This window comes from Camellia sinensis, chromosome 6 (genome assembly GCF_055761805.1).
Source record: "Camellia sinensis isolate YWXY chromosome 6, ASM5576180v1, whole genome shotgun sequence".
NCBI lineage: Eukaryota > Viridiplantae > Streptophyta > Magnoliopsida > Ericales > Theaceae > Camellia > Camellia sinensis.
Genome location: NC_138966.1, coordinates 137,368,691 through 137,383,846, shown reverse-complemented (window position 1 = coordinate 137,383,846; position 15,156 = coordinate 137,368,691). Strand labels below are relative to the sequence as shown.

Genomic DNA, 15,156 nt, shown 5'->3' with positions numbered 1-15,156 from the left:
TAAAACCATTTAGTCGCTGATGGTGTAATATATATATATATATCTATTTATATTTTTGGTTTCCAAACCACAAGCCAGCGCTTTTGTCTCTCTCTCTCCACTGCTCCTCTCCCTCCCTTTGCCTCTCTCTCTCCACTGCTCCTCTCCCTTTCCTCTCTCACCGCAGCTCCACCAACCGTGCATCAACCGCTCCTCCTCACGGTCGCGGGCAACTGGAGCACCGATTCACCTAGATTTGCCTTATTTTCTCTCTCTAAAATCTCTCTATGTTCGTATATTTGTCTATTCATCAACAGCAAGACCGACGACGTGCTGGAGATTGCGACGACAATGAATCAAGAGAAGGCGAGTCGAAGGAGCAAGAGAGTAATTGGCACAGCGCCAAGTCTAAATCGGATGTGTTGTCTTATCCTCTGTATGAGCAGTTGTTATTGGCGCATGTTCAGTGCCTTCAAATCGCTACGCTGGTGGATTGGTTGCCGAGGATCGATGCGCGACTCGCGCAATCGTAGCATGTGGTGGCCAAGTATTCAATTCTTGAAAATGGTAATCAGCCTCTGGATGATAAGGACCTTGATCAATTTATGGTGAGGCTCTTCACTTGGTTCATACTTGTATGTATGTCTGTATAATTTCTCTTTATGTGTATGATTATATGTAGGTGTTGTTCAAATTAGATTGTTTTGTTATTGCAATATGATGTTGTACGGGGAGCAGATATTCCGGCGTGCCCGTATTCCTTTCCTCCGAGCTCCGTCGATGTCCGATCACCTGCGAGTCAATAAGGATGAGCTACCCGGCGGTGTGTGGCCGGAAAAACCCTCCGACGGTCAAGTTAGCACACACCTTAGAGGGAATAGAGAGAAGGGAGAGAGTGTTTGAGTGTAAGGATTTTCTTACAGAGTGTTCGTCCCCACGTATGGGGGGCGCAGACAGGCTTATATACCTTCTGTGCCCCATATCCACTCCCTGTCATCTCCTGACACGTGGCTCTGCTATCCCATCTGTCAGCTTAAACCATGCCGTTCATCACCTGCTCTCAACTGCCTGCCAGCATAGCTGGAGCTCGGCAGCCGAGCTGCCCTACCTCGGTCATACCATGCTTCATACCTTAAGCGCCCGACCGGATAACCGAATGAAGGACCGGGCTAGGCGGCATCTCGGCAAAGCTTAGCCCGGGATCCTCCTTTGGTCGGTCTTCTCGCCGGTCAGTCAACTACCTCGGCTGACCGCGCCTTTCCGAGCGCCGGCCTCTCGGTCTGTCTGATCTCGACAATCCTCAGACCGAGCATCCTGGTCTGACCGGTCACTTCCTGGCCGAGCACCTTCTGCACGGTTCGGGGCAGCACATAGTCCAAACTCTGCCCGGCCCAAGTTCTGGTAGCCCATCTCCGGGTGAACAGTCGATCATCTCGGCCCACTGCTCTGCTGGGCCCCCAACCTGTTCGGTTTATACCTCGGCCCAACGCCGGAGCATAAATCACCCTCTCAATTGCCCCTTAATTCCGTCCGCGGAAGCGTGACTGGGATTATTCACCTCGTCCGAGATAACGTTTATCCGGTCGTCAAGATGCCAAGCTTCGACCGAGCTAGTTGACGCAATTGTCCGCAGATTTGACCGGTTATATTCCTCGGCTGACCTTTTCTCGTTGAAAGTAGCTCGGTTGGCTCTTCGTCTTTTCAACCCGTCGCTTCAGTCCTGCCAAAGCCATAAATGGTGACACGTGGCGGTCTGCCATTGGTCATCGGGCAGCCAACCCGCCGTTTTTGCCAGAATTTGAATTTGGGCGGTCTCTAACGCCTATACAAACTTGCCCCCCCAGTTCCATTTTTCCTCTACTGCTGCATCCATCTCTGTCGATTCTCAGACCCAAGCTCGACTGCCATCCTGCCATTCTTCGTGTTTGGGAAGAACACCTTCGGCCCTTCACAGGTAAGATGTCCAATCTCTCTTATGTTGCTATTTACTCTTATTTTGCACACATTAGGACCCGAAAACATAGCTTTTAGGGCTTAGACCATAGAAAACGTCCTAAACCTCCCACTGTTCTTGGTGTTCTTCGTCTTCCTGAAGAACATCGAAGAACTGGGGTGAACCGGGCTCTGGGCCTTCTTTTGATCCGAAAAGTTAGCCAAACCGGGCAAACAACGTGTTTGTTCCAATCATGGCAAAAATCGAGATAACCAAAGGGCTTGGTCGCTTAACCGGGCTAACATCAGGTCTGCTTGGGCGACTGAGCTCCTTAATCAGACAACCGAGGTAGTTTGGCCCCCTTACCGACCGAGCTGAAGTCTAGCTCTCTTAGCGAAACCACACACTTACACTTACCATCCTTTTCCTGCAGAGTCCAAGGGGACCCCTGTCATTCCTGAACCTCTCAGGACCGAGCTGCAGCAATTTATCACCGTGCCTAACCCATCAACCGGGCTATAGTAAGTCGGCCACAAATGGGGAAGTTCCGCTTCCTTGTGGATACTCCGGCCGCGCTAGCCGCTTTCAGAGAGGACTACGGCGTCCCGGCCGACGTCCATCTCGAGCTGGCCGAAGAAGAGACCACGCCTTGGGGTAGGGAGGAATGCCCCTTCACCGTGCTATCCATCGTCGAAGGGGGACTTCGTTTCCCACTCAACCCTCTCATAACCGAGTTCCTCCGCCGAACCGGGCTGGCACCCACACAGGTGTCCACCAACACATACAGAATAATCAACGGCGTACACGAATTGAACCAACGGCTGGGCGCCAACTTAGGCCTAGCCGAGATATTAAGGCAATACACTATGGGCCACACCGGTGACGGCCTGGCTTACTACTTGAAAATAAGACCGGGCAAGGAAAAAATCGTAACCGGCACCCCGGACAAAGATATGCACGATGATGATTTCTTCTGGGTGTCCGGCAACTACGAAACAGCCGAGGTGCCGGGCTGGTTCATAAGCAAGGACTTCGGTTCTTCATGTAAGCCACTCAAACTTGCTCGGTTAACTTTATTCTTTAGTTTTACTAACCGGTTTCCCTGTTTCTTTTACAGCTATCCAGGCCTTGCAAGCCAACTACCAATTCCCCAACGTCGAGGCAATTCGGGCCGTGCTTAGGTACCGTCACCGAGACTGCAACGAATTGCTCGGCTACACACCAACTTACAGATATTCTGCTCCGCGCCGGAGTAGAGTAACTGACTTCCTCAGAGCTCCTTCGCCACCTCCCGATCCAACACTACCAGACGTCCCATTAATCCGGTTAACTGACGAGCAAGAAATGGCCAAAAGATCTCGGATCAAAAACCTTCTAACCGCGACCTCAGCCGAGATACCGAGCGTCACCACCCGTTCCCCGGCTGCCGGTCAATCGAGTGCAGCCGTCGTAGCCCTTGCTTCTCCGGCTCCAGCTGCCGTGCAATCCGCCAGAGAAGCGCGCCGGGCTGGAAAAAGACCAAGGGCAGATCCCTCCGCCGAGCTCGTCACCGAGCTGACAACCGAGCATCCTGCTGAAACTCCTGCTCCCGTGCCCGCTTGGCGTCCTCAGCTGAAGCACCGGGGACAGGACATCCCGGCGACTGCATCGATCAAGGCAGACAAAGAACATTTGCTTGCCTTCGATCTCTCCAAAGCATTTCTCCTACCGGGCGACGTGGTAGGCAGTGACCACGTCCCTGACACCCGGCTGGTAAAATCTTCTGTGAAGTCGATGGCCAGGGTAAGTCGGCGTTCTTTTTAACATTTCACAGGTGTTTGCTCGGTCCTTCTTGCTCGGTCCCCTTTCTGATGTACTTTGCTTCTTTTTGCAGGCCATTCAAAAACAACATTTGGTCCTAGAGCGCATCCACCGGCTTAGGCAGAAAGCCAACGACACTGCGAGCCATGTTGAAAGCCTCCAAGCCGAGCTCGGCCGGGCTAAAGCTTCTCTCGAAATGGCCAACCATGACAATAATAGACTGCTCGGTCAGCTGGGCGCAGCCGAGAAAAAACAAAGTGAGCTTCAGGCCGAGGTTGACGCTTTGAAGAAGGCGAAGAAGAAGGCTTGCCGGGCTGCCAACAAGGCCGGGTTCAACGAGGCCGAGGAGAGCTATAAGAAGCAGGTGTTTGCAACACAAGACATCTACTTCAAGGCCGGTTGGAAGTCTGCCTGTGAACACCTCGGCCAGGGCTCTGACACCGACGTTTTTGCCAATCCTCCCAAAGCTTCACTACCGGTCTACCTCGTGCCATATGCAAATGATGTATTTACTGCGCTTCAAGCGGAGGCCGAGGAAGGACTTGAAGATGGAGAGGATGACACAGATTCTGAGGAAGAAGAGGCCGAGGTGCCTGAACAGCCCGGCAACGATGAGCCCGGCGCTCAAGAAGCAAGCCAAGCTGTTGACCTTGATGCTGATGCTGCCGAGGATGAGTTCGCCAATCTTTCCCCCTTAGTTTAGGTTTCTTTTCTTTGTATTTTTGCTTTCAATACACTTGATGTAACCGGGCTTTGTCCCCACCTTTTGTAATGAATTTCTTTATCAATGAAAAATTTTGAATTTTCGCCAAGTGTTTGCCCGGTAGTAATTAATTCCGTCTTCAGCAAACTATCTCGGTACGACTTATCATTTGAACACTTGGTCGACCGGAGTCCATAACATGGTCGACGCAGTTGAGCATAACAAAACAAATTCACGCACCGAAATATCCATCTCGGTTGTTGCTAAGTTTGGACAAGATACCATGTTGGACAAGACGCCAACTCTTCCAACCGGAGTACTTCATCACGGTTGGGAATCCCAAGTTGGACAGAACACCAACTCTTCCAACCGGAGTACTTCATCTCGGTTGGGAATCCAAAGTTGGATAAAACACTAACTCTTCCAACCGGAATACATCATCTCAGTTGGGATTCTAAGTTGGACAAAACACCAATTCTTCCAACCGGAGCAAATCATCTCGGTTGGGGATCCTAAGTTGGACAAAACACCAACTCCTCCAACCGGAGCAAATCATCTCGGTTGGGGATCCTAAGTTGGACAAAACACCAACTCTTCCAACCGGAGCAAATCATCTCGGTTGGGGATCCTAAGTTGGACAAAACACCAACTCTTCCAACCGGAGCAAATCATCTCGGATGGGGATCCTAAGTTGGACAAAACACCAACTCTTCCAACCGGAGCAAATCATCTCGGTTGGGGATCCTAAGTTGGACAAAACACCAACTCTTCCAACCGGAGCAAATCATCTCGGTTGGGAATCCTAAGTTGGACAAAACACCAACTCTTCCAACCGGAGCAAATCATCTCGGTTGGGGATCCTAAGTTGGACAAAACACCAACTCTTCCAACCGGAGCAAATCATCTCGGTTGGGGATCCTAAGTTGGACAAAACACCAACTCTTCCAACCGGAGCAAATCATCTCGGTTTTAAACATTAAAAGAACAATCCGAGTGCTAATGCAAAATGACTTCTATAATTTGACAAAAAGAATTACATTCTGCTTTGCAAGCCAAAAAATTGCTTTACAAAAAAGAGGAAAGTAAAAAGCTTAAAAATAATACAATTTCAAGTTGGCCGCATTCCATGGCCGGGGTATGGCTCTTCCCTCTAGATCCTCCAAGTGGTAAGCCCCCTTGCCCGCCAGACCAGTGATCTTGTAAGGTCCTTCCCAATTTGCCCCTAGTTTGCCTTCTCCTGGCACCAGGGTGTTGCCCATAATTTTCCTCAAAACCCAATCCCCAACTTTGAACGGTCTGGGGTGCACTGTCTTGTTATACTTCTTGGAGAGCTCTTGTTGGTAAGCGGCAACATGGATGAGGGCTTTCTCCCGGCGCTCTTCCGCTAAGTCCAACTCCAAGGCAATAGCCTCGGCATTTAGCTCGGGCTCAAAACTCTCAGTTCTGAGGGTGGGCATTTCAACTTCCAAGGGTATGACCGCCTCCATGCCATAAGCCAAAGCAAATGGAGTTTCCCCGGTCGAACGTCGCGGGGTTGTTCGATATGCCCAAAGGACGCTCGGTAATTCTTCAGCCCACTTGCCCTTAGCCTTTTCCAACCGTTTCTTCAACCCATCCAGTATAGTCTTGTTTGATGCTTCGGCTTGACCATTGGACTGCGGGTAGGCCGGGGTGGAGTTGTAGAATTCTATCTTTAGATCTTCACAGAATCCTCTGAATAGGCGACCGTCAAACTGGGTACCGTTGTCAGAGATCAAAATCTTGGGGACGCCAAACCGCGTGACAATGTTCTGCCAGACAAATCGCTTCACGTCTTTTTCTTTGATGGTTGCCAAGGGCTCAGCTTCAACCCACTTTGTGAAGTAATCTGTGGCCGCGATGAAGAATTTCCGGTTGCCCGGTGCTGTTGGCAACGGTCCCACTATATCTAGCCCCCACATGGCGAAAGGCCAAGGACTGGTGAGGGGAAGAAGTTCCCTGGCAGGCTGGTGGATCTGATGAGCGAATTTTTGGCATTTCTCGCACTTGCGGACATATTTTTGGGCGTCGGCCTGCATGCACGGCCACCAGTATCCCTGCGAAATAGCTCGGTAAACCAAGGACCGTCCCCCGACGTGGCTGCCACAACTGCCTTCATGAATTTCAAACAAGAAGGCCTCCACACTGTTCGGGTGCACGCACTTGAGATAAGGACCGGTGAAGGACTTCTTATACAACGCGCCTGATGGAGAGAGCCAAAACCGCTCGGACTTCACCCGGATTTTGTGTGCTTCTTTCTTGTCCGCTGGAAGAGTCCGGTCTCTGAGGAACGAGATCAATGGGTCCATCCATGAAGGACCTAGCTCGGCGCAGAGTACATCCGTCTGCCCGGCGTTTTCAATGCTTGGCCGCGGAAGAAAGTCAATCAACAGGGGGTTTGGAGATGTGCTATCTACCATGGAAGCGAGGCCGGCGAGTTCATCAGCCCGGCTGTTGTCTGCCCGGCCAATTTGCTGGACTCTGATTGCCTCAAACTGCTTGATATGGTCCCTGACCAGAGCTTGGTACTTCGCCATCCTGTCGTCCTTCGCTTCATAAATCCCGGAAACTTGATTAACCACAAGCTGGGAATCACTATATACCAGAAGCTCGGCAGCCTTCATTTGGATTGCGCTCTTAAGCCCAGCAAGAAGCGCCTCGTACTCAGCCTCGTTGTTAGATGCCGGGAAGCCGAGTGTGATAGAATGCTCTATGGTTAGGCCGTCCGGGGATATAAGAACAATACCTAGGCCGGCACCATGGCGGTTGGACGCTCCATCAACAAAAAGCTTCCACATGTCCCCCACGAAAAGCTTCCAGCAGTCAGATGGGTCCTGAGAGTTGCGAAGGGCAATGGGATCACAACTGCTCGGCTGTGCGGTGTCAAGTTTGGTGTTGACCGGTTCAAAGTCAGTGCCCCTTGGTGATTCGACACCGGACTCAGCAAGTTGGTCCGTAATGCCCAAGTCCGTAGGCGAAACACCAGGTTGCTTTGTGAAGCCGGCCGCAGGTTCTGAGCTGCCTGGAACCATTCCTTCCCCCCTTGAGGATTCGGCACCGGACTCAGCAAGTTGGTTCAGAATGCCCAAGTCCGTAGGCGAATCATCAAGTTCTGAGCTGTGTGGAACCATTCCTTCCCCCCTTGGTGATGCGGTACCGGACAGAGTGGATGGGTTGGTGATACACAACTCCGTCATCGCAACACCGGGAGGTATTACCGTGCAAACTGAGGGAATTTCGATGGTGCGCGCTAACTCCGCGGCGCGACCTTCTGCAGATAGTAGTTCCTCGGTTGGCATTATGGGCGTCTCATCATCTGCCCCGGCAATGACGACCGGGCATACCGGATGAGTGCCAGGTGAGAACTCGGCAACAAAATCGGCCAAGGTTTGGGCTTTGATTGCGGTGCGCGGCTGGAACTTCACATCAAACTGTCCCAACTCGACCGCCCATTTTAATATTCGGCTGAAAAAGTCTGCGCGCTCAAACAAGGCCTTGAGAGGGAACTCGGTCAGTACGACGATGGTATGGGCGTGAAAATAATGTGCCAATTTCCTCGAAGCCATCATCAGTGCCAACGCTAGTTTTTCCAGCGGCAAGTACCGCGTCTCAGCCGGCAGAAGGGTCTTACTTACGTAAAAAATTGGGAGGTGCTTAATTCCTTCAGCCCGGACTAACACCGCACTTACTGCGTGCTGGGAGACGGCAAGGTAAAGGTAGAGTTCCTCACCGGGCTCTGGTGTAACCAACAGCGGCGGGGAAGACAAATAATCCTTGAGCTCAGCCAAAGCTCGGTCACACTCGTCATCCCATGAGAATTTTGACTTCAATGCTTGAAAGAAAGGGCGGCAGCGATCTGATGACCGGCTTATAAATCGATTAAGCGCGGCGGCCATACCGGCCAGATGCTGTACGTCCTTAGCCGAGCTAGGTTGTTTCAATTCTTGCACGGCTTTGATCTGAGTAGGGTCTGCTTCGATGCCTCGGTTCGTGACTAAGAATCCCAAAAATTTCCCGGATCCCACGCCAAAGGTACACTTCGAGGCGTTCAAGCGCAACTTGTGCTTCTTAAGAATGGCGAACATCTCGGCTAAGTCGGACAGATGGTGTGCCTCATGTCGGCTCTTTACCACCATATCATCGATGTAAGCCTCCATTGTCTGGCCGAGCAAAGGAGCGAACATTTTGGTCACCATCCTCTGAAAGGTTGCCCCGGCGTTTTTCAAACCAAAGGGCATAACTCGATAGCAGAAGAGTCCCCTTGGAGTCGTAAAAGAGGTGATTTCTTGGTCAGGCCCATGTATGGCAATCTGGTGATAGCCGCGGTATGCATCCAAGAAACTGAGCCGACTGTGTCCAGCCGTCAAATCCACTAGCTGGTCAATGCGCGGCAAAGGGAAGCTGTCTTTTGGACAAGCTCGGTTGACTGTCTTATAGTCGACACAAACTCGCCACTTTCCATTTTTCTTGGGCACCACTACCGTGTTGGAAATCCACCGAGGGTAGTGCACTTCCTGTATTGCTTGTGCCTCAAGCAAGTTCTTTACCTCCTCTGCTACTACCTCGGCGTGATGCAGCGCCGATCGCCTTGTTCGCTGGATGACTGGCTTTGCTCCAGGGAAGACATTGAGGTGATGGCAGATAAAGCTTGGGTCAAGACCAGGCATGTCATAGGGCGACCATGCAAAGACTTCGATGTTCGCCATTAAAAACTCGATCATCTCGGTTCTCTCCATGGCCAAGAGACTTGAACCGAGCAAGAAGAACCTGTCCGGCTGCTCGGCATCAATCCGCACCTCAACTAACTCTTCAACTGCCTTGTCTTCTACTTTGGTGCCAACATCATCCAAGACACTCTGGTCCTCCGGTCCCTCGATCATTTGAACGAATCCTTTGGCAGCCCGGCTCCCGTTGACCGCCACGAAGCACTGCTTGGACATGACCTGATCACCCCAAATCTCCTCGATTGCCCCCATAGCCGAGGGGAATCTCATCACCTGGTGGTAGGTCGATGCTACGGCTTGCATGGCGTGAAGCCATCCTCTTCCAAGGATAAGGTTGTATGTTGAAGGCACTTGTAGCACCCAAAACTCCACTTGCTGGACCACGGATCCCGCTTTGACCGGCAGGATAACCTTTCCCAATGGCCACTCCGGCTGCGAGTTAAATCCAACCAGTGGCGAAGTGGCCGGTGCCAAGTCTGTCTCACGAAGTTTGAGCTGTTTGAACGCATCATAATACATGATCTCGACCGAGCTTCCCTGATCGATCAAGATCCGTCTAACATCAAATTCTTTGACGCGTAGTGTTACGACAAGAGCATCGTTGTGCGGCGTCTGGATACGCTCTAAATCCCTTGAGGTGAAACTGATCACGTCTTTCTCCTCTGTCTTCCCCCTTTTGATGGCAGGCTGTACTGACAAAACTTCCCTCATGTGCTCTGCCTTCTTGATCATGCCCCGGAGTTCGCAGACACGCTCCGGTTCCACGATGCCGTGGATGACATTAATGACTCCTTGTGGTGGTGCATCTCGGTCGTCCTGTCCCCTGGGATCAACCGGAGCCTGATTTGGTTTCACTCCGCCATCAATGTAAAGGTCCAGATGCCCGGCCGCAACCAATTCTTCCAAATGTTGTCGCAAAGGCAGACAATCCTCAGTCCGGTGGCCCCTCTCCCGGTGAAACGTACAACGATTCCGCGGGTTGTACCCCTTTTGTCCATCGCCCAACTTAGCAGGAAACCGGACATACTCCTCGTCTCGGATTTCGCTAAGTATGCGATAGATTGGAATCTTAAAGACCGTGGTTATGCCAGTCCTTGCCTTCATTCTCCTGTTTGCGTCCTCAACGTCATCACGGGGGTAGTCATCCCGGTCATTCCGACGTCCTCTACCCCGGTTTTTTCGATTTGAACCTCGGTCTGATTCCTCTGCCCGGTCATTTGAGCGGCCGGACTCTTGCCCAACTGCGTGCACCTTGCCTGCTGTCTTCTTGTCTGTTCCGACCGGAGTGGCCTTCACGGTGGAAGCCGACGCATCATCCTCTACTCGGATGTGCTCGTTGATGCGCTGCATGAGCTGGCCCATGGAAGTCGGTTGGTGCATGGTAAGCGAGTCCCGCAGTCTATGTCCGACCGGGAGACCGCGCTTGTACTGCGTGATAGCAAGGTTGACCGGGCAGTCTAAGATCTCGTTGAAGGTTTCCCAATACCTTGAATTGTACGCCTTCAGTGTGTCGCACGGTTCCATCTTGACACTCAGCAAGTGATCAACTTCCTTTGGTGTTTTTGTGTTGGTTTTGAAGCGCGTAACAAACGCCTCGGCCAACTGATGCCACCTTTGTATACTCCCTTCCGGCAACCTCTCGAACCACTTTAAGCCCAGCTCGCCTAAACTTGACGGGAAGATTAGGCACATAAGTCCGTCATTGCGCCGATGTCCGGCCATAACCTGTCGGAAGTGGCTCACATGCATGTACGGATCGGTCTTCCCGTCGTAAAGTGTGAACTTAGGCTGATGGAAGCCCGCTGGAAGCGGCGTTGTTTCTATTTCCAGGGAGAAAGGAGTGGCATTCAACCTTGCCAAGTCTGTATCTTCGAATATCGGCACTGCCTGGCGGGGTGGAGGCATTCCGACCTCCTCGCTGGCATGAACCCCGTAGGAGAGCCGCTGGAAAGCAGGTATTCTCTGAGCTTCGCGCCGGCGAGCCCGCTCCCTTAATACTGCCCGTAAGTCCTCTGACTGAGCTGAATAAGAATACCTCGACGTCGTCGCCGGACGTGAGGGTTTGTAGGTGCTGTCTTGCGCGCTGGACTTTTCTGCACGCACGTCGGAATCACCAACCTGGTAACTTCTGGTGATAGATATGGACTGAGTATGTCGTTGGCTCTGTCCGCCTGAACGGCGGGATAGGGTGCGCTCACTGTGGTCTCCCACTCCAGCTACACCTTTCCCTTTGACATGCCGTTTAAGATCCTCCATCTCCGCCGCCATCCGCCTGATGACAGCGTCTTGGTCCCTTAACTTGCTTTCCAGTCGCCTGGCGTGTGAGTCTCTCCGCCGGTGACCGTCTGGACTCCGTGAATGCCCATGACTCCTTCCGCGCTTATCCCGCGCGTCTCCTGACTGTCCTCCAGTGGGCGTCCCCAACTCAGCCATTGGATGGACGGCAGGTGGTCCCTCTCTCCTTCGGGTATACTCCGGGGTGGCTCCATCGATGGCGGACAACGGGAACTCGTCGTTGTTCGCCATGGACGGCGATCAGATGAACCTGGAAGACAAGGTTTTGTCTGTCAAGATTCCCACAGACGGCGCCAATTGTACGGGGAGCAGATATTCCGGCGTGCCCGTATTCCTTTTCTCCGAGCTCCGTCGATGTCCGATCACCTGCGAGTCAATAAGGATGAGCTACCCGGCGGTGTGTGGCCGGAAAAACCCTCCGACGGTCAAGTTAGCACACACCTTAGAGGGAATAGAGAGAAGGGAGAGAGTGTTTGAGTGTAAGGATTTTCTTACAGAGTGTTCGTCCCCACGTATGGGGGGCGCAGACAGGCTTATATACCTTCTGTGCCCCATATCCACTCCCTGTCATCTCCTGACACGTGGCTCTGCTATCCCATCTGTCAGCTTAAACCATGCCGTTCATCACCTGCTCTCAACTGCCTGCCAGCATAGCTGGAGCTCGGCAGCCGAGCTGCCCTACCTCGGTCATACCATGCTTCATACCTTAAGCGCCCGACCGGATAACCGAATGAAGGACCGGGCTAGGCGGCATCTCGGCAAAGCTTAGCCCGGGATCCTCCTTTGGTCGGTCTTCTCGCCGGTCAGTCAACTACCTCGGCTGACCGCGCCTTTCCGAGCGCCGGCCTCTCGGTCTGTCTGATCTCGACAATCCTCAGACCGAGCATCCTGGTCTGACCGGTCACTTCCTGGCCGAGCACCTTCTGCACGGTTCGGGGCAGCACATAGTCCAAACTCTGCCCGGCCCAAGTTCTGGTAGCCCATCTCCGGGTGAACAGTCGATCATCTCGGCCCACTGCTCTGCTGGGCCCCCAACCTGTTCGGTTTATACCTCGGCCCAACGCCGGAGCATAAATCACCCTCTCAGATGTGATTTGTCAAATTAGAACAATAGTTTGATGTTTGGTTTATCAATTATTGGAATTTTTTGGCTCTTGTTACAATTCAAATTTTGCTGGTTCTATAAATTGTCCAATTGCTTGGGGGATTTTGTTCTTGCTATTTGTCATATATGTGTTTGTAGAGAGAGAGAGAGAGAGAGAGAGAGAGGGTGGGGGGGGGACTAGCAGAGTGTGAAAATAGGACAATTTTGGTGAAGGTTCAAGTTTGAACCTAAGTTGTCATACCTTTCATTTTGGGAGAATTTCATTTCAGTGCAAATTAAAAAATATATATTTACGTATTAATGTTAAACGCTACAACATCAAAAGATAATTTTACAAACTTTCTCATGTATCTGGAATTATTTTTTGAACTTATTTCCCTTTTTATTTTGTGCTTTGATGATATTTACATTAGTTAGAATTGGTACTGGATATAATTTATGATGGAGTTTAGGTTTACTTATTTATGAATGCCTATTGTGGATGCAACAAGAGCAATCATTTTGTTTGGTAAAGTAATTATTTAGACTCTTGGAGGTTGTGGAACTGTAATGCCTTCAATATTCAAGATTTGTGAAAATGCAGATTGCTAAAAGTAACAAAATTTGATAAAAACTGCTGAAGGATTTTGATTTTGAAACAATTAAGATCATGTTGCATACTGGTGAGAAAGGAAAATTTTGGAAACATTGCATGTAATTGTCAAACTAGAGTTTACTAGGCAGGCATGAGGTTCAATTTGGATGTTGTATAAATTTTGAACAAAACAAAATATTAAAATGATCTTGATGGGATTATATGCAGAGTATAATATATCTAAATTATTAATTTTATAATTATTATAATTTGAAATGTCAATTTTATTGAATAAGTGCTAATGGTTAATTTTTTTTTCTTTTTTTACGGATTGCTTTTGCGTGAGCTATTGTGGATGTGTACAAAGAGAATTTATTTTGGAACGATCCTCTGTTTTGGAAATCCAATGTTTTTATATGTAATATTTAATTTAGATGGATTATACTTGGTTTGTATGGATTTATATGATATTTGAAATATGATGTTACAAGTTAAATTTTTTGGATAGTTGATAATGAAATGAGTATTATTGATAATGGATTTAGATTATAATTGATAGATGTATTATTCTGTATACGTATAGGTTACAGGTTGCATTGATAATGAAATGTATATAATTTAGAAATTAATGAAAAATATTCAATTTGTGCATTTAAAAAAAATTAATAAATAGAGCTTGAGCTTTTGGCGACTAAACATTTAGTAGCCAAAAAATAAAAAAAGCACTTATTGGCGACTAAACAGTTAGTAGCCAAAAAAAAATGAAAGCTTTTGGTGACTAAAAAATTGATAGCCAAAAAGGAGTGTCACGTTTTTAGCGACTAAAAAATTTGTAGTCAAAAAGGATTGTCACGTTTTTAGCGACTAAAAAATTGAAGATGGAAAATATTTTCTTTTTGCAACTAAATATTTTCTTTGGGCGACTAAGTTTTTAGTTGCCAATTGGTGACTTTCGGCGATTAAAAAAAATTAGTCGCCAATATCTTTCCTGACAATCATCTAGCGACAAAGTTGGCGACCAAAAAATTTAATCGGTAAAATTCTTTGGTGACTAAAAATTAACTTTTGGTGACTAAAAATTTAGTCATCGAAAGTATAATTTGTTGTAGTGATGCTTTCACCAACAATCAATCAATAACTCATCATCCAACTACACTCTAGTAGCGTCAGTCACTAGAATGACAAGTTTTATGCACCTCAAGTTTTTAAGGGGTATATAAGCTGAAAATGATCCAAGTCAAGTATTTAAGCACATTACTCTTTTGAATGACTAACATCATGTGTATTCAACTTACCATAAGATAATCATTATTAAAGTTAAGGGAAATGCTACTATACGTATCTCCTCTAATTATATTATTTTCTTTTTCAATTATGATATTATTTTAGTTATGACTCATGAGATCCTTAACAAAATTTAATGTAGTGTTTAGTTATGATTTGTTTTCTTTTTAGTTATGTCTCAAAAATATGAAAATTCTTTAATTATAAGATATGTATGATACATACCCTTTGAGATGTGTGTATCATAATCTTTTTCTAAAGTTAATTAAGAAAATATATCAAAGGTTAGAAGTAGAAAAGTAAAGAATTCAACAAAGTATGTGACATTAAACAACTTAGAATGCTTAAATAGAAATACATTTTTTTTTTTTTTTGGGGGGGGGGGGGGGGGGATAACAAGAAAAGGGAACTTCATTAACGAAAAGCACAACTAAACACACTAAAAAATGAACTTTCATGACCAAGGATCCGCTTCATCGGTGCTTATCTTCAAATGGATTGTTGCTTCTCTTTGCCACACCTTGATCCACTCCCAATCTCGTTTGCGATGTTTTCAAGCTTATCGTTCATCAAATTAATCTTCTCATCCAAAACGGAAGCAACATCTCTCAGATCATCCAAGTTGCTAAAATCATGCAAATTTTTTTCAAACAAGAATTTGGTCATTTGTTGTTCAATTTCAACCCCCCGATTTTTCTTTTTTTCCTTGTCCAAATTCTTACTCATTCTCGTTATGTTGCG

At 48.5% G+C, this 15,156-nt stretch overlaps 1 protein-coding gene across 1 annotated transcript; it reads left to right on the top strand.

The window, feature by feature from the left end:
- The first annotated feature begins 2,165 nt into the window (after positions 1-2,165).
- LOC145793614 (uncharacterized) lies at positions 2,166-4,524 on the top strand. The gene is made up of 3 exons (XM_082876476.1): positions 2,166-2,220; positions 3,303-3,694; positions 3,786-4,524. The coding sequence occupies exons 1-3, from the start codon at positions 2,166-2,168 to the stop codon at positions 4,413-4,415; spliced, it is 1,077 nt and encodes a 358-aa protein (XP_082732602.1). The 3' UTR covers positions 4,416-4,524.
- The last annotated feature ends 10,632 nt before the right edge of the window (positions 4,525-15,156 follow it).